Source organism: Atheta coriaria, unplaced genomic scaffold (assembly GCF_025399875.1).
Source record: "Atheta coriaria isolate IRGN ID8LTWV9N9 unplaced genomic scaffold, Caltech_Dcor_3.1 hic_scaffold_9_pilon, whole genome shotgun sequence".
In the NCBI taxonomy this organism is placed as follows: domain Eukaryota; kingdom Metazoa; phylum Arthropoda; class Insecta; order Coleoptera; family Staphylinidae; genus Dalotia; species Dalotia coriaria.
This window is the reverse complement of record NW_027045451.1, coordinates 14160434-14179430: the sequence shown is the minus strand read 5'-3', so window position 1 is coordinate 14179430 and position 18997 is coordinate 14160434. Positions and strand designations below refer to the sequence as shown.

Sequence of the window (18997 nt, the reverse complement as noted above, 5' to 3'; positions counted from 1 at the left end):
TATTGGCGATATGCGGTAGTACAATTTAAGCTCGACAGCTTTGCAAATTTAGAAAATAATGCGTACGCATTATTTTAAACCAAACAAAAAAATGATAATGAACAAGTAACCTTGACACACATTTGTGCTACGCACCAGAGTGGAAGCTGTTTGTTGATATTGCATCTGGCAAATAGATGATATTGCCTCGTACACCCGACGGTACATACACGGTCCGCTTGGTGTTCACCCATCCAATTACACGCATTTCATTACTCTGCGAACTTAATCGGAATTACGTTGTATTAAACATTCCACCTGCATGTATGGTTGTTATGCGCAAATTGGATGTATCGTTGAGGAAAAAACAAATGGAGAATTGTAACCGGGTTTTAAAAAAGATGATTCTAAACTTTGCACATTATGTATTTTGTTTTTATTATAAGACATATTTGTCTTCTTCAATGGTATATATAGTATATCTTTAATAGGATTGAAGTTGGCGGAAAATGATTACAGATGGCGTTGCGAGTCCGTAGTGATCTATTAAATGCGCTCGTGGGCAATTTTCATGCTTCAGCCAAGCATTGAAATAAAATCAATAAACAAATTATTTAAAAGCCATTGAGTACCGTTCTATATTAGTACTATTTGTGGATAATGTAAATGTAAAATTACTTTTTGCGGATTTATTCTCGTTGGTTTTGTAAGGTTTACAATCTTCTTCTTCGTTGAATAGTTTACCGCAGCGAGCATATTTGAACGACACTGTGGAATTGCGCACACTGGCGAATAAGGCGGTTAAGCGCTGTTTGCACGTACACCGCCAGCACACGGGCATTGAATGTCGTAAAACACACACGAGCTTAATTTCGTGATTGTTTCATTTGATTTCAACTCACCTAATAACTACCCTAGTAGCTTTTTTAGTGGATGTTGTGTGCACACCACTTCTGGGATTTGTCTTAGTATCAAGGTGGAGCTTTTTTTGTAACAGGTAATTGCATCGGATTGTATCAACTAATGTGTATTGACGCTAGTCGTCTATAAATTTTATTTGTGCGAAGAAGAGCGTGAAGGTGCAGTAGATTTATGTGAGGCTTGAGAAGATGGGCGCGAATGGGAGGTTCGTAATTTATTAAAGGACCAGTACTGTTCGGATTGCGGACTTTCCGAATGCGGCACTCTTAATCCCTAAAGTTACTACCTATGGGAGATTATTGTACGTGAAATTCGGGAATCCTTGGTTGTATCTGCGCATTGATTTGTATTCCACAACTTTAGTTGCATAACAATGAGATGGGTCCTGCTTTTTTGCTTTTTAAGTCATTAAATGTCTTGCTGAAATCGGCACATGTTAAATATTTAAATTAACGCATTTAAGGAAAGTGTGATCACGTGTACAGCGGATACAGTTTGCTAACCTATCACGAACACTGCACATGTGGATGTCATGGCATCAACATTCGTCAGCTTTGCATTCAGCACTGGCGGTGCTCAATTACGCGTCCGCGAGCGCGCCATAAATGAAATTATATAAAATGTGGACCGCGTCTCGTGCCGTAATGACCGCGATAGGCCATAATAACAATCAGTATATCCGCACGGTGGAGAAAAAAAATTCCAAACGACGCGCTGCCAATGTCGCCTAGAGTTATCGCGTTATCGCCGACTTTGAATTACGAAAATTGTTCTTGTCTGCTCGTGTGCGGGCGGCCCTTCGCTATGACCTATATGAGTCGCACACAATTCGGATACATGAAGCAATTCGAAGTTTTTTGGTCAAGTTGGTTTGATAGATACGTGTTTGAAATATAAAATTTGCGAAAAGAAATGATTGGTTCCTCTTCATTTCCTATTTATCTATTGCATAATAGCGGCCGCGCACATTGCACATAGATTTATGTAAAACTAGCTCATGAAAAGCCCATTATTCTTCGCGGCCGAACAGCTTCCGGTTGCCTCCTTCAGTTGCCCAATTCCTATAGTACGAGTACAGGGACGTCGAAGTGTTGCGTCAGCAAGTTTGGAACAATATAATGTGCACATAATGTACAAATAGCTTGCGTATCATTTCAATATCATTGTTATACAAAACGTTCCACCGCTACCAATGAATAAAACATGACTGTTATTTCCAATTTCATACAAAATGAAGAAAAAAACGATCATAGATGAGAACCAGTAGTATAGGTGTAAGTATATTGTTTTTATTTGCTCTTAAAAATTGAGAAAAACAAAAAATAATCTAGATTTTATGAAATTGCACTTTGAACCTAATGTATACTGTCTGGTACGTCCGTACCCAAGTAAAGACATTATGCACAGTCACATAAGCGACAAGGCTAATATTATTCCACTGAATGTGCACACATCATCATGTTGTTAATTCATTGACGGAATCGTTTGTTACTAACTGCGCTCTAGACAAGTGAAGACGATGTGTGAGGAATACTTAGGTCCAGACTATACAACCTCTGAAGTGAAGTTTAAATTCATAATGTTTTCATAAATTTCTAGTTACAGCAATGTGTAATGTAATATAATTTGGTTGCGTAATCCAATCAACAATTAGTATACAGTGATAGAGCGTATTAATTCGTATGATGACTGTAGGTTTTATTTACGAACACATTTAAATTTCCTGCGTGTGATGCTGCTTTTCTCTCGAATCGTTTTCATGACATGCGCACGACGCGTAGTGCTTTTTGCGCATGAAAAATTGAGGATGTCCACTCACACACATTTTTTTAAACGCTTCGACCTAATAGACGATTTCCTCCGCACGACTAGGTACGTGAATGGTGTGTGGCTGGATATTCGTTTGCACGACGCGTTTATAAAAACTACTTAAATGCTCATTGAAAATGATGCTATGAAGATGTTTTGTTTTGTGTTTAGTGTTATTTTGTTTTGAATTTTGTGGATCGGCTATAGTCGTCCGCCTAGAATTTATTTCGCTTCATAATCGTGTATCGTATTTGTCTTTGTGCCTTTATGTGCACTGACCAGGCTCTTGCAGCAATATACGACCAACACTGGCTCGCGTTTGCGGTTCGTGACTAATCCAATTACGTTAATTAATTTTCCTTCTGCTGCCTGAGGAATATCAATAGAGGTTGTTGCTTCGCTTTGTCGAGACGACAATGACACGACGTTATATTTTAATTTTAATGATAGAGATAATTAATTTCTGTCAAAAGTTTTCCCTGTGTGTCTTGGAACGCCAATATTTGCCAATGAGACAGGAAGCTTAGGAAGGACGAGGGCGCAGGTCGAGGAGGGGTCTTGACTTCTTGGGAGCGAATTTAGTCTTGTTTGCAATTATATACCGATTCGTAAAATGGCCCTGATTCCAAGACCTTCTGCTCTACATTTAGCAAATACTAGGTACAACGATCTTTTCATGGAACCGTGCGATAATATTTCGTCTTGGACAAATTTGATACTCTCCTATCGATTAGGTTTGGTCCGGTCGGTTTGTCTCTCGATTTGGCGTGCGGGGTATTTTATTGCCACAAGTTGATAGGCTATGCTTATATCAGTATTAGCTGTAGGTATAATGTTGCCAATCTGATTTTGACGATGGAGAAGAGACACGCACGCGCACATTCTGCACATAATTTCTTGATTTTCATTTTTTTCCTTCTCCTTTGAGGGAGTCTTCGGAAGGAATACGGAATCTATGCGCAGGGTAAAATTTATTTTTGCGCGTGCATGTGTACGCGGTTTGATTGTGTGTATGCGTTACGGCTGCGTCTTCGTTGCCAGCGTGAAAAGGAGCGGGTGCGCACGAGGACGAGTTCTGCCAGCGTCGAGAAGGATCGATAAGGTGTCGCGACATCATGGCCACTATACGTCTGCCCCAGATGCAAAATTACGCCTTTGGGCTACGTGCACGTCGCTTACATTCGTTTATTCCCTCAAAGTATACTAAATGTTTGCTATAAATATCACCGAATTAATATTAATAACATTTTAATGAAATTTTACAAATCAATTTTACAAATGAAATATTTATTTTGATTGCACACCTGCAAAGCAAATATTAGAGAGTAATAAATAAAAGTAAGGGCAAATATGCAGGATTCAACACAGGATGTGCGAATGTATAAAATTTGTGTTTAGAGTTACGTAGTTATGACCAGGGGGAAATCTGGCCGGGATTGGGAGGAGACAGCAGTAACTCTAGAGACGGTCGGCCGACGCCTGTAACATTTTTGCGGCCTTCGAATTTGGAAAACACGCATTATGCAAAGGGAAGAAATAAAAAAATTCATAGTGTCTTTAAATGTTTTTTTCTTTCAATCTCGGATTTATCCCAAAATATGCTTCAAAAATTATTTTCCGAATTGTTTACTGATAATTTCTGTACGATGTTTTCCGAATGCTTTACCGATAACTTTTGCTGCGGAGTGAAATGAAGTCGAACGTCACTATATTCATTTATTGAACTTGTTAACTTTAATCTTGACTTAGCACATGGCCACTGTGCAAGTATGTGTCGAAGATGGTGTCGAAAGGTTATCCACGCGACAAAATTATCATTCGCTGATTTTTCTCGCGGCCGAACAAAACACGGTAATGACTGATTGATCCGAGGCGCACATTAGTAACGTCCGATTCGTCGCGTTTGACAGTCGTTTAAGTGTCTCTTTGTCACCCGTCAGCGAAAAGTGTTTCGCGTAAAAGTCAATCAAATTATTGAACCTGTCGTTCTTCTTCCATTAATCTGGAAGTTTCAACGCTCACATCAACTATCCTCTGGGGATAAAAGTGTCGAAAAGTGCCAACAATGACATTTACATCGTCGCAACTAGATGTAATAGGCTTGATGCTAAGATAATTGACGCACAATTAGTTTTTTATTCGTTTTGTTGGTGGGCATATAATATCACCATGCGCGTATGCCTACGCGCGTTTCTGTTGTGTAGTGTGTGGTATCAATTGCATTAAAAGCCTCGCGGTTGGTGCGTTGATGAGATGCTATGCTGTGCAACGATATCGTTTGGCATATCTAGCTACAGGGGAGCATAATCGGCGCTCTTTTGACAACGCTCGTTCGGCCAGCGGCTAGTCTTTCAGTCGACAGCCACCGAGCCGTCCTAGCATATGTCTCCGCGTCCAGCGTGACAGTCTCAGATGGTGCTTGGACGTCTTAAGACATTCCTGTCGTAGTAGTACCTACATATTTAACTATTTATTTTATTGACGATTAATACCAACAACCAGGTTAAACGTACAGACCACTGGTTGTTGAAGACTTTACTGGGGAAGATTAAGCTGTTTCTTGAGTGAGTGGTGCGCGTCGAGTGTTTTGGAAGCAAGTCATGGATTCGGTTGGAAATTCGGCCGATGATGATGTAAGTTGCTAATTTTAATGACTTTGTGGTAATAACGACTAAAGTTTGCAGCCAATATTAGTGATTCACTTCATTTTATTTTATAGATACATTTTAAATAAGTGTGAAACTGTTTTTTTCAAGAATTTAGTCTAGTTATAATCAATAAGATGCTGATTATTATAGAAATCTGTATATTGCTAGGGTGATATTTATCCACAATAGGTGCGATTTAGCAATACGTTCGCATAATCCGACGCACTTAAAACAACATCAACGTAATTCGTAAAACTGTGCCTGGAAGTAACACTCACAAACACTCTTAGAAACCCATTCAGCATTTATTAAACGTCCTTGGCGTTGCGTAATCGCATATATCATGTGCGGTGGTGATATACTTTTCTAATCTGCGCGCAGTGCACACGCGTGCGCACGTCTCCCGTTTCGATAAGCGGCTGGCGGTGTATTCGTAAATTGATATGAACGAAGCGCAAACGAGCAAGGGATATTGACGATTACTTCTATATATTGTATATGTCGGTCAGATTGTAGATAGAATGTTTTGCACCATTCACATTCGTGTCTGTGCCCACTTTGGTCCTTTTTGGACGTGGGACGTGGATGATTTATTGCAAGTGTTTAAGTGTGTAAGGAATGTTAATTTTTGTTTGGCACTTGTTTGTCGATAACAGCAAATTGAATTATTTTATCTTGTTAATGTTGTTTCTTTTGGAATAACATTTTTTTCAATTCGGGCTGCGGATGCGCAGAAAGACGCTCTATATTACGATGTGGATTTCATTTTATACATTTAATGGTATTGCGGTTTTCCTTGTCTTACTTTTCTTCTTTGTTACCACAATCTTTCTACATTGTCATTAAAATTTAATCTGTAATTGAATTATCTGCAAGTTTAAGAATGAAAATGGCTGATTTAACTTTGATCGGATTAACGATTTAAATATTGGCTTAAATCGATACTTAAACAATGTCCATTATAATTAGTAGGTGAACACGGCGCACACAGAATACACAATTAATGCTATTGGCAAAAAGTTTTTTCACGCGCCCATTATTCATTAAACCATGTTAGCGTATCCTTGATTGCCAGGTCGATTCATGAGAATATAAAAAAAAACTCATTTATGGGGAGGGGTGTCAAGAAAATTTATATCGACATAATGAAGTAATTAATTGTTAATTCAATAATCAATGTGAGAATGGTGCGCACGAACAAGACTAAAATTGAATTCGTCACTCGTATAAAAGGTCGAAGTACAAAGAAATTGGATTTATCTTCGAGAAGGTACACTCTTCGATTCCAGCGTGTGGATTTTTGTGATATCGATTTATGAAAAGCCGCGAATGTAATTTGTTGTTTTCTTTTTCTGTCACTCTACAGACAACCATCTTACTACATTTGTGGTTACTCGTTTGATTCTGCATTACTTGCGTGCATACGTGGATGATAGTTTTAGTTGCAGGGGTGGCAGGTACACAAGGACGGTCGTGCCGCCCGTGTGACTGTTACGACACTCAAACACTTGTGTCCTAAAACTTCTAGTTTGGGTGAGCGCACACTTTAGTCAGCCTATCGTGTGCCATATCGTTTTTCTGCGGTAGGTTTCAAACGCTTCAGCGCAGTATCGTGGTTAGCTGAAGTAGATCAGGCATGGGAGTGTGATATCTTATTTACATTGATGCGAGTCAGGAAGATATTTTGCGTGTGCAAACTCCCGGATACTTTTTAGATACTTTTATAGAGTAGGTACTACTTCATGATTTATATTTCTAGTAGGTATTTACAGGAATATTTTTTATTCTTAAATTGAATACTTTAGCCCGAGTAACATCTCAGTCTGTTGGCATCGCTATGCAAGTGGACAAAGTTTGATTATGTGAGCACTTTTGGGTTTGTTTGCGCCATGTGTAGATTTCCGGCCTTACGTCTATGTGTGCTGTCGGTCGAACGCTGCGCGGTGGTTAGCGATGGCATCGTCATGCATGTGGGGAACGCGGAGCTCCACCGCCAGCCAGCAAGCGCGCCAGCGACCTGAAAATGGAAGGAAAGCGTGCGCGCTTCGTGCTCACGAAGGGCGCGCCTATTTTGCCGCCCGGCAGGGGTGCACTGTGGTATTGATTGCAGCGCAACGCCAAGCATGGCGGCGGTGACGCTCGCAGGAAGCAAGCGTTGCCGCCGCCGAACGAGGTCAAACTCTCTAGCTACCCGCGCTCGGCGGCACGATGGCGAAGGGTGGCGATAGCTCGTTTGCACACGAAATGTGGATATATACGGAATATCTGCGGTTGGGCTAGGCGTGCGACTTTGCGTTGGGGGCATTGATACTTGCCATGAGGACATGCGGGGACGAGTTGGAAATTGGTTAATAAGGAATAGTGAATATTGAATGGTAAAAAATTGATGCAAAAACTAAATTTATACGTGTTTTTCATCCAGATGTTGAATACGAAGGTATCAAGTATCTTTTCGAACTTACACGCATACCTCCTTCGCAAATGAATGAATAATCGGAAAAATTGTCATCAGAGCAGTTTTCCTTTAATTGCATATAAGGGTGCTACTAAAATCCGTAAAATCCGAAACCATAGATGCAACTAAGTAACAATCCATCCTGAAAATCCTATTATATACATAGAATTAACTTACTACATACTTTACTTACGCAATGTCGCACAAGTAGAAAGAAAAACGATTGTTTTATTATTATATATATAAAATGCATGTGTGCGTGTTTTATCATTACGTTCAGTATGCAAATAATATCAGAGGTTAAAAATAGAAACGTTAACGATTGTGTCGAATTCGTACAATGATGCTTTTATAGGAAACAAGGGGCGCATGGAATTTTATTATGCATTTATGCATACGACGCGGGCTATTAAAAGGCTCGCGTGCGGCGTGTACACCCCGTTAGTTGTCGCCAGGCTAGAAATTATTCATTAGGAAATCAATACGCCGGCAGCCGTTATAAAATAAGTATCGAACCCGGGCGGACGGGTTGCTGAAGTGATGCGATTGAATAACACGCCTCCTCCGGTGGCGGCAGTATTGGCGTATTTGTTAGAATGTATGTTGCACGCTTGGGAGCGTATAAAAAACGCGTAGACTTCTGCTGTTAGGTAACTTTGTACTGGCGACGTTCGGAAAATACGCCTGCTGGACAGTAAGCTGGCGGAGTTGGAGGGTAAACTTCTTGACGATATTAGGTCGGCGTGTTTACTCTTCTCAAAGAAACAAGTCGTTTCGAACAAAAATTATGAACTTTGGTCCGCCTTCTTAAGAAAATAATTTGAATAATATATTGATATCGATTTATAATTGAACATCGCACTTTGACTAAAATCGCTCAGAAATCTTTCGGAAGAGATTTTCGGATGCAACTCCTTTGAAATTATTTATTTATTGTTTTTTGTGGTCGTTGCTTCGTGCAGTACAGGTTCCAATTTAAATTATAAATTACTGAATTAATGATTGAAAGCACCGCCCAGTTATTATAACTATTAGGATGTTACGTGCATTCTGAAGACGTATTCAGAACTTGTTTTTAGTATTTTTTCACTCATGTATATTTTCGATTCAGTTGAATTTTGTTCGCATTGAAACACGAAATTTCGACGTGTTTGTCATCGGTAACTGCACGTATAACGCGTAGTCATCAATTAGTGTCAATACTATTTACACTGTTGGGGTATTATGTTGGTGGCTGTGGCGATGAATTAACTAATTAGTATTTAAAACATTAAATTACAACTCGTAACGTATCACGCGACGGTGTTCTATGCGATAAATAAATGATTTTCAAATAACGGGCACTCATTAATTGAAGTACGGCACATCAACTAACTAGCATATTAATACTTATTATGAAAGTGATACCGTTTTATTAATTTTATTATATCTTGGTGGTGCTAGAAAATAAGGTACGTAGTTACTGAGTTATTACTCGAAAATTGAAATATAAAAAATCATTCGGACTGTGTATTAAATTCTGCTCTATGATCAATTAAAGTTTAATTTTCGAAACATATTTTTAATAAGCTTTACTTAAATTGAGAATTTAATTATAAATACACAATTATTAAAATTGCAGTTATTAAATTAAACTTACGTCTGTTGGAAGTAATACATCGTGGTTGATAAAAAATTTTGTGGGACGCAATCAAAAAATTAAGCTCGTTCTCGAAGCGTTTTTTATGTTCATCACGCGCAAAATCCGCCGACACGCGCATGAAATTAAGCCTCAGGGCTACAACTGCGTGAATGTGTGTGCCTTGCGTATTTCTTTCCGTCCATTAGGACTTTAGCGATGGCTGCAATTCGCGAGCGGAGCGTAATAAATTTATTTGTATACTCATGCCCAGAAGTTGACGAAGAGCACGATAAGTGCTGTTTCGGCACCGAGTGATAGCGGGTTACGGAACCACAGTTTGGTAATCGTGCATGCCGTCATTATATGGTCAAACTGCTGAATGGATGATCTATGTGTGGCTGGACGGTCGAAAATTACAGGAAACGACAAATTGTCTCCAATGCTTCGCGTGACGTCATTGCCACACACAATGCTGGGTGACGAATTTGATAATCATACACACACATCATGCTTATATCTCTCACATGCATTATAAATGGATAAAAAAGTAGGATCTTAATATTCCTGATTAAAATTTATTGCTTTCTCGAAGAAAATTGTGCTTGATTGTGATGAAAATGCACCTGACCTGAAAGTGGGTCGCTCGATTGCGTTATCCTTTCGCGGGTGCTTTCGCTTGCACACGTCCTGCACCGCCGGCTTCTCAGACGTCAGGCTCGGGAGCAATTTCACAACGTTGCTCATTATACGACGTCAACGGCTATAGCTGATAGTACAGGGAAAACGCGTACTCCCGGCGATTTTATTTTTACGTTCCTATTACGATACGCGCGACGTGGTCGCTTTCCACACGTATAAATCGCTTCCATGGTAAAAATAAATCATTGACGTATTCGATCGGCCTCTTTGCGTCCAGGACGACGAATACGATGACGTTGGCGTAGTCATATTTTAATTTTGGCCAACATATTTATTATTTTACCTTGGCACCGGGAAAGTTAAGTGAAATCAACCGGAAAAAGTTACCAAGTAGCTGCGAGGAAACCCACAGCTTTCAACATATGATTTTTATTCTATGGTTTTCCGCGACTACCCGAAATCGTATAACACCCGAAAATCTATAACGAACATCCATCACAAAGCAGCGAGAATGAAAAATGTCTCCAAGTGCGTGCCGCATTTACTTCTTTACGTCTTTTTATCTTGTGATTTATCCATCGACAGCATGTGTACCCTAAACTTGTTTATAACTCTCGAATACGAGTAGCAACCAACGCACATTAAAGCTTCTTATTGACATCAGATCTTTATTACATTTTACTTTGCAGAGTGGATAGATTCTCGTATGCATTTCTGAGTTCTGCAACTTTGAATATGCAATTCGCCCGCTTGTTATGTGGGAAATTTATATATTCCTAAATCTGTCTACTTTAATGTCAAGTATTCAATATAAGAGCATATTGATGTTTTGTGTAAAGTTGTGAAAAAGATTTATTTTGATCGCAACTTTCTTAGCTGGAGCTTCATGTATAATTTTCAAGCGTAGGCGTACCGTGATTGTATCTATAGGAATACAGGATTCATATATTCCAGATATGTCGTTTTGAAAGCTTTTTACGAGCTGTTTGCGGGCCGCGACGAACGCGCTTCTCTCTGCATTATCAGCAACAAAGTTACATTCGTATGCCATCGTTTTGTTTGTCGTCAGGATTGTGAAAAATATTGTTGAACTATTCTCCTAGTTTAAAACACAATTTTGTTACAATAAGGTGGTGTTGAAAGTAATGAATTTCATGTTAACAATGATGGTGGATAGAAAATATATTCGACTTTGATTTGTTTATGATTTATGCTTTTATTACTTTTCTTTTCTGACTAATACAATGATTGCCAAGGGTTGCTTGCTACAGAAATTGTTTATCGTAAATAACTGTATTACTGCATTACTGTATTAAAACCGAGGTTGAAAATGTACTATATACAAGCAAAATAAAATACTCCCAGCTGATATCACTTCTACACACATTGCAGTTATTTATTTAGCTAAATTTGCCATGCATTTGTTTCCTAACCAAAATTTGTTTTGCTATGTTTACATTAGTTCTTGCTATAAGCCACTAACACAGTGCGTATAAACAATCGTTTTATCGCAATGATCTACCAGTAACCAGATTTGACCGCTTGGTCTACCCGCATCGGCCAGCTTAAGTTATTCATTCGATGACAAATAAACTGGATTATTCTAACCCAAACCGCTCGCTAAGAGCATTTAACGACCTCTGTGTGTATCGATATGTAGTAATCATTCAAGTTTCAATCTTTAATTAAAATATTGCATTTACCAAGGAATACTATTTCATCAATTGAAAAAAACCTTTATTTTATTTTATATGAAAGTCCCTGTAGATTATATATTATCCACTTGCTTCCAATGCCAAGGTCAAGTTTATGTCTACGTCCAACATCGTTTTGAATAAGGTCGCATTTAGCACTCCGTTGATAGCTGCACGTGTAATGAATTCTTGTTTAACAACACTTTTCTTAATGATTCTACTATATTATGTGTAGTACACTGTTTCATTGTTTACACAAATGTGCGAGTGAAAATGAATAATGTAAATTGTGAAATCTGTTGTAATTTGCCTCTCGTTTATCGGCGCTACAGTGACGTCTGTCTGTAACATTGTAACATATTGTTGATTCGACTTTGGTTCGGGTGATCACTACCCGTTAACAAATATTTGCCTGCCGTTGCAATTTAATTAAGCACACTCGATTTGAGTTCACTTCAATGAGGAGAATATCTATCCAGACTGCCCATTAATTGTGTGTGATTCCATTTTGTGTACGTGAGTGCAATTATCGTGATTAATATTTACTTTACTTGGTTATGGAGCGTAGCCTAATGTGCAGGCATCTAGAAAACTTTCATTTTAGGGTAATAGCATAATAAATTTTAAACACTACATCTTCTAACTTAAAAGCCTGCGTTGTGATAAATCACGGTTGAGATTTTGCTTTAAAAGTTTATCGAAAATTGCTACGAAAAAATTCTTGTATAACATGCAGGAATATTTTAACTACATCATACACGACCTTGAGGAATGTTTGAAATTTATGAAATATTTCGACTGGTACTGATATATAATTATTTTAATTCACCTTGCATGCACAAGCTTTCAGCTAATAATAACAATTTGCAAGATGTTATAATATCAAGACACGGCAAATATTTATCTGCATAAGAGCGTAAAGGAGGATTTTATGCATTTATTGTTTATTTATAATATCTATATAAAGTAGTACATAAATAGATGTGTGTGTGTCTGTTACCTATGGACTTCAAAGCGGCTGGATCGTTTTTGATGAAATTTTCAGGCAATCTTTCTGTTTCTGCAGCGGGTAGAAGTTAGGTAGCGACATTATATCTTAAAAGCTGATAAATAATGCACAAGATGTGAAAAGCAGCATCAATCGGAGTTACTATAGTTCAATAATTTCAAGGGAGATTATGCTCACAGGCACTAATTTGTATAAAATTTGTTTCGTCTTAAAATCACTGATTTTTATAAAAGTGTATGCAACTTACATTATCGTCGAACGTTGAGGGTAATTGCCATACTAAAAATTATCAAATTCAAACACTAACATTTCACTTCTAGTAGTCTATTCCTATAGTTAAGAGGAAGATAAGTTGGAACAGTCTTCTGAATTTAAAAGTTACGGTGTCCAAGGAAAAGGAATTGGTCATGTGATACTGTTTTCTTGTTTAAGCTGAAACTTAGGGTAGGTACAAGTTCAGGATTAGAAAATAAACGGTACATTATTTTAAAGAAAATTAGGAGCACTCATCTAACAACTATATGTAACCTGCAATTATCAAACCAAAATACATACTTTATTATTAAAAACAGTTTTTAATGTACAAAATATAAAATAAAATCGGGACAAGCTTTGTTCAACGAATATTTATCAGCGTATCGCAGTGAATGTGAATATTGAATGGTAAATGTACGTTTAAAGTACTTTTATCTTCTACTTATTGGTTTTTCAAACGAACAAAAATTAACTACAATGTATATTTAAAATCACTACAACATAAATTTTATTGCATCTACAATTTAAATTCATTTACGAGTAGATCAATTACCATCTGGACAATTCAATTAGGCAATGAAAAGCCACTGACAATTTCACGTTTTAGAGTTATTACTATGCCATCCTTCAATTCAAATGCTGATTATAAAACAGAATTTGTCGTTTTATAAATTCCTCTTCCCTATTTTTCTGATTTGTTACGCCCTGTTCTATACCCTCCATATTACGTTTGCTATTCTCTCTGCTCCTGAAAGATGGACGTCCGGGAGTCTTTCTATCATTTGGATTGCCCATGGGCCTGGTCTTTTTCAAGTTTATAAATCGAAACTGAAAATTATTTCAAAAACTAAGCAATACTAACAAATGGCAAATTTCACAAGTATATAAACTTTTTTTAGTTGTTTGATAAGTGAAAATTTAGTTGGCATAGTTTTGACGGAATTTTTTCCCGTTAAATAAAAACGAATAAACGTCTGAAAATGCTTATCACGTTAGCTACGTTCGAGCTTTAGTTAGTTCTCGTTCATTAAATTAAATTTGTCTCGCCGAAAATATCCCGAATAAGTTTATTTTGTTGATATGCACGTTTTAGAGTTTTTATGTGTGTGTGTGTGTGTGTGTTGGGATGCCGTGGAGCACGTGCATATGCCAAGAAACCTTGCGAAATATTCTTCCTCTCGCATTTATTTTTAAACTTACGCGACCAACATGCATGGTCTGCGAATTTTAAAATTCTTTACTTTTAAGATGATAGTTATGCATGCTATATTACTAATACACTATGAAGTTTTACTGTGAAAGTAAAGATTTTCATTGCCTAGGCGTTATATTTTTATTTTGATACAGAATTTCTTCCACTGATTTTAAGTCATATATTTTTTACGGAAATAAATTTAGACTTTTAATTAAATGTTTTTATTGTATGAGATTGGTACAGAACGTACCTACGAGTACCTCGTATATAAAAAATAAGTCGCTATAGATAGATATTCTCGCGATTTTTCTACGCGCGCACACGCGACGTATTTATATGAAAAAAAGCTCGCATATAGCACGACCGGCGAAAAGTCAAGAGTCAAGTCTATTTTCGCGCATTAGCGCAGGAAAGGATGACAGGACTACACCACATTGGGTTAGACCGCGTCACTTTGCCTCTCACAATATTTTGTATCTGTTCCCACTAGATTTGATTTAATTACACTTAACTTAAAGTGTACTTAATTGCCATTAAAATAAACCATTTTTTAATTACTTGACGCTTTAATTCTAGTGAAGTGTATTGAGTTTGTCTACTTGATAGCTTAATGAATAAACAAATCGTAATTATGTTTTTCTAGCTTGATTGAGATACACCTGATAAGATTACATTTAAGTTGGAGTGATATTAACATTTTACCAAATAGATAATTTTATTGCAGGTTGTTATGATAGTGTGATAGTATTTCAATAGTGAGCGTTTACTAGTATTTGAAGCGTGCCTAATACAAGATAGTGTTAAACGCTGATTGCTATATTAATGTAGGAAAGTATGTCAATCACGGGTTGTATAAATCTTAGTGATGATATTTAATGTTACCAGATTGGCATCCTTATTGCCCTGTTTATTTGAATCTATACATTAATAATTAAATACATCTATGTGATGAAAATATAATTTTAAAAACATTTTTCGCACTTGATTAATAATCCAGTTATTTTCGTTTGCTGATAATTAAATTTTGCATTGTGTGCGAGCTGTGATTAAGAACGAAAAGGCAGGCCGTTTCGCACTGCCGGGTTCCAATGGTTTATTTATGAGGTTAGTGTGTTAGACGAATTGAGGCGTGAAATACGAATGCCACATTTTTGCTGATCGCAGTGTGTTCTGTGGAGGGTGTGCGAGTGATGGTCTGTTGTGACATAATGGAGTAAGCACGAGTGCAACTTAACAATTCGATTCAGCAGGTACAAAGTTTGACTCAAACGCACTTACATTATATATGTATATGTTTAATTATCTACGGAAGAACTATCCATAATTGAAAATTAAGTACAAAGAGGAAATTCGAAGGATACTGTTTGAAACATCTGGAACATGGCAAAATGCCCGGAATGCGTTGCGCAGCACCGCAAGTACCGGAAAAAACCCTTTGGCGTTTTAAAGAAAATTCTACAACATTTTGTTGGCACTGTGCGATTAAGTTCAATTTTCTTTCTTTCAACATTGGCTTTAATTTTCTTCGTGAGTAGTAATAATTAGTAGATTGGATGTGTATATTGACGTGTTGGGATAACACACTCTTCCTCGCTTGATTGATTTTAAACTACCGGGCATGGAGAGATAGTTGATATAATAAATGAAAATTTTGCCGCTTTGGAATATTGGGGATTGCGCTACAGGACACTCGGTGCTCGTGCGCTCCTCGGTTACGTCATGTATGACGTCCGAGCCATCACGGCGACGGAAAAATCCCCACCCAGGCGGCGCGCCGGTCTCGTCGACGCCGGCAACACACGTTTGCCCACCAGCAAACTCGCGCGACGCACAGGCTCTTCGTTGTCGACCGCCTCCCGGTGTTTTCAGTCAGCGACAGGCGTTTGCTTGGTTCAGCCGAAGCAAGTTGGTTGTGTTCACGACGAGTGAGTCTTGGAGAGCTCTTTCGTCTGATTGTGGGTCTGCGCCGGTGCTTCTGATTTCAGTGTTTGTGTGACTTTCGGGCGAGGCGAGGCGGCGGTGGAAGTAGTAGCGGCAGCGGCGGCTAGTTACAAGCACGAGTGAGCAAACGGTTCAGGCGTCGTCCCCTCTCTTCACGTCGCGGCGTCGCGATCCGCAGTGTGACGTCAGAGCTCAATACGGTTCGCGACAGCGCAACCGAGCGGTTCTAGCAGTGGGTCCGCGCCCGTGTCCTAGTGCTGTGGTTGCCCGTCCCATGAAGTTCTGCATTTAACACATCCCCTGGAATAACTACTTGTGTGCCGCTATGGGGGAGGTATGTGTGCTTTCTGAAAACTCAACAACCAAAAAACAATAACCAACATATTACCCTACTAAGTACACCTAGTTGTATAACGCGCCGTCAATTTGCAAAATCTTATAACCTGGCACATAAATGGTGCTAGTGGTTAATCAATCCAGTGCTATCCAATGTGCTCATATACAGTGCCTTTTTGTGAAGATCACGGATATTTCCTAAGCGAAAATATATTTAAGGTGGGCCAGCCTTGTGACACCAATCGTGACGCTGATATTGCATATCGATCGAGGACTGGATGTCAGCTTTTTACCGCGATTCAATTCAATTAGAACCTGAAATCATCATCCGGACATATAGTTAATATTATAAATAGGTATTAAGTTTGAATGAGTTATTTAATTTAAAGTCTAAGTAAATAGTACAACAGGCAGCGATTGAGGTTGCAATATATATGAAAACGTTTCGTAAGCGATTTTGCGAAATCCGCGAGCCGCGCCGACGACGAAGGCAACCTTCCCGAAAAGTTAAAATCGATACCGGGCTTACATAACGAAGCGAACCGCCGACCGACCGACAGCGCCGCGTGCGTACACTTCGGTCATCCCTTACCGACATTCGAAAAGGGGGTTTAGCGGCGCTAACGATTTTGCTTTCGTCCATTTTGCGAGTAACTAATTATCCTACTTTTATCTGTACGCATAAAAGAATTCTGGCCACCTGCCTATACCGGAAAGTAGTTTTATATGCACCCTTTAAACTGTTTTTCTGTTGTTTAATTTCTGGTTATTTGTCGATTTTAAACACATTTGGTCCCCCAATCGATTACGTTTGCTCGTTAGAAATGTACAACGGCCATTACGATTAGGAGACGCGCCGGTTGGAAAGTACTTTTACGAAGGGTCGACCATCGATTTTTCGGGAATGTCACCGCCGCCGGCGCCACACGAGATTGACACGAGTGGCACAAATGGGCGTTACTATCACGTAACCTGCCATAAATAATGAAACGCTCACATACCTACATATTTCGCTGATTATTGTTATTTCTTTGTTTTTCGGCCGGAAAACGCAAAACTAACGCGTTGCGTGCATTCCTAATATTTGTGCTCCCAAAACCAACACACCTACAGTTGTAGCGAGCTCACAAAGTAAAGAAAACAAAACACCGCTTAACTTTGAACTAGAAACGGTTCGGTTTCTTAGGCACATCGCCATTCTAAATAAATTTTAGTATTTAGGTCATTTAGCTCGGGATAATGTTGAAAAATGTTTGCATACAAAATCGATTAAAATAACTCCGCATACACACGGCGCACAAAGATTTACTATTCGGTCACAATTTGATAGTACAAATCGATAGTAAAAATAACACATCGCACAGAAAACGTCATGCTTTGTTGTTCTTATGCAATTCTGATTCCTATTTATGCAATTGCGCATCGATAAATACTAAATGATAATTGTTTCAGAACACATTAAAATCTAATTAACTTGTCGGCCGACATTTTAATCCGAATTCATTTATTGTACTGTGCAATTATGTATTATTGACTTAATCAGTAGGTTCAGTCACGAGAATCAGAGGCAGATAATATTTATTGATGATTATCTTGTCAATTCGTATGTCTTTTTGATTGCAAAATACCATTTGGTTATTTCTCCATTTCGCTTGTGTGTGCTGTTCGGCCTTGTCTAGACCGGTGTTTGCTGCACTTGAATGTTAGCAGCAGTGACGCGGAATGACATATATCATGAGATCGTAACATTGTAGCGCAGATTAGATAAGACCTGAGGATTTCAATTATTTGCATTCAGTTGCTTGGTGTGTTAAATTTCTCAATTATATATACTAATACCAGTGACACATCAGAAATTTCCATTATTATTAATTACCGAGTGATTAATAATGTAATAATAATTTCTTCCGAAATATGATTGATATTAAGTTGTGGTGTTGTCGCAGAAGTTTATTAATAATAATAATTTGATTTAAAATTACAAGCAATTTTTGTTTAATATAATTTTTCTACTTCCACCCTTGGCGCCAGTTTTTCACGGACGGCCAAGGCCGTGACTAAAGTACTTTAGTCACAGTTCGCGTGCGCGACTTCCCATGCATTAATAACTGTGCACTTTTGAGTAGTATGCAAACGAAGTTCTAAGTTTTACAATTCAATAGTTCCACCACAACCCAAGTATTCTTCTACTATATAAATCTCATCGTGGTAATAGAGTTGAAGTAGAAAAATCCGTAAGCATCACGTTGCTAAACGTTGATAACAATCTCGTGTCTAAAAGTGTCGCTTAGCTCACTTGATACTTCGTATACTAATCAAGTTTTTACCAAATGGAATTGTTTCATGCAATTATTCTGAACTTGGATAAATTTAGAGTTTATTTGGAAATTCAATAATAGAAGAATGGTCGTGGTGTCACCGTTTTGTTTTCGTATTTAGTTTCGTCTAAGCTGCAATATCAACTGTACATTCGGGGCCTTGTGTGTCGTTTATAT

General features: G+C 38.2%; 1 protein-coding gene across 12 annotated transcripts in view; it reads left to right on the top strand.

Moving 5' to 3' along the window:
• Atpalpha (sodium/potassium-transporting ATPase subunit alpha) overlaps positions 1-18997 on the top strand; it is a 33427-nt gene that overhangs the window by 1088 nt on the left and 13342 nt on the right. For 3 of the 12 annotated variants that reach the window (XM_065311222.1, XM_065311224.1, XM_065311221.1), the window contains exon 1: positions 16342-16500. The exons of 4 other annotated variants lie outside the window; for them this stretch is intronic. In XM_065311222.1, coding sequence (XP_065167294.1) covers positions 16492-16500 — 9 coding nt within the window. In that variant the 5' untranslated portion in view covers positions 16342-16491. Of the gene's footprint in view, positions 1-4675; positions 5343-16341; positions 16501-18997 lie in introns of those variants that run through there. 5 more of the 12 variants (XM_065311223.1, XM_065311215.1, XM_065311217.1 and 2 more) reach the window with 3 other exon arrangements.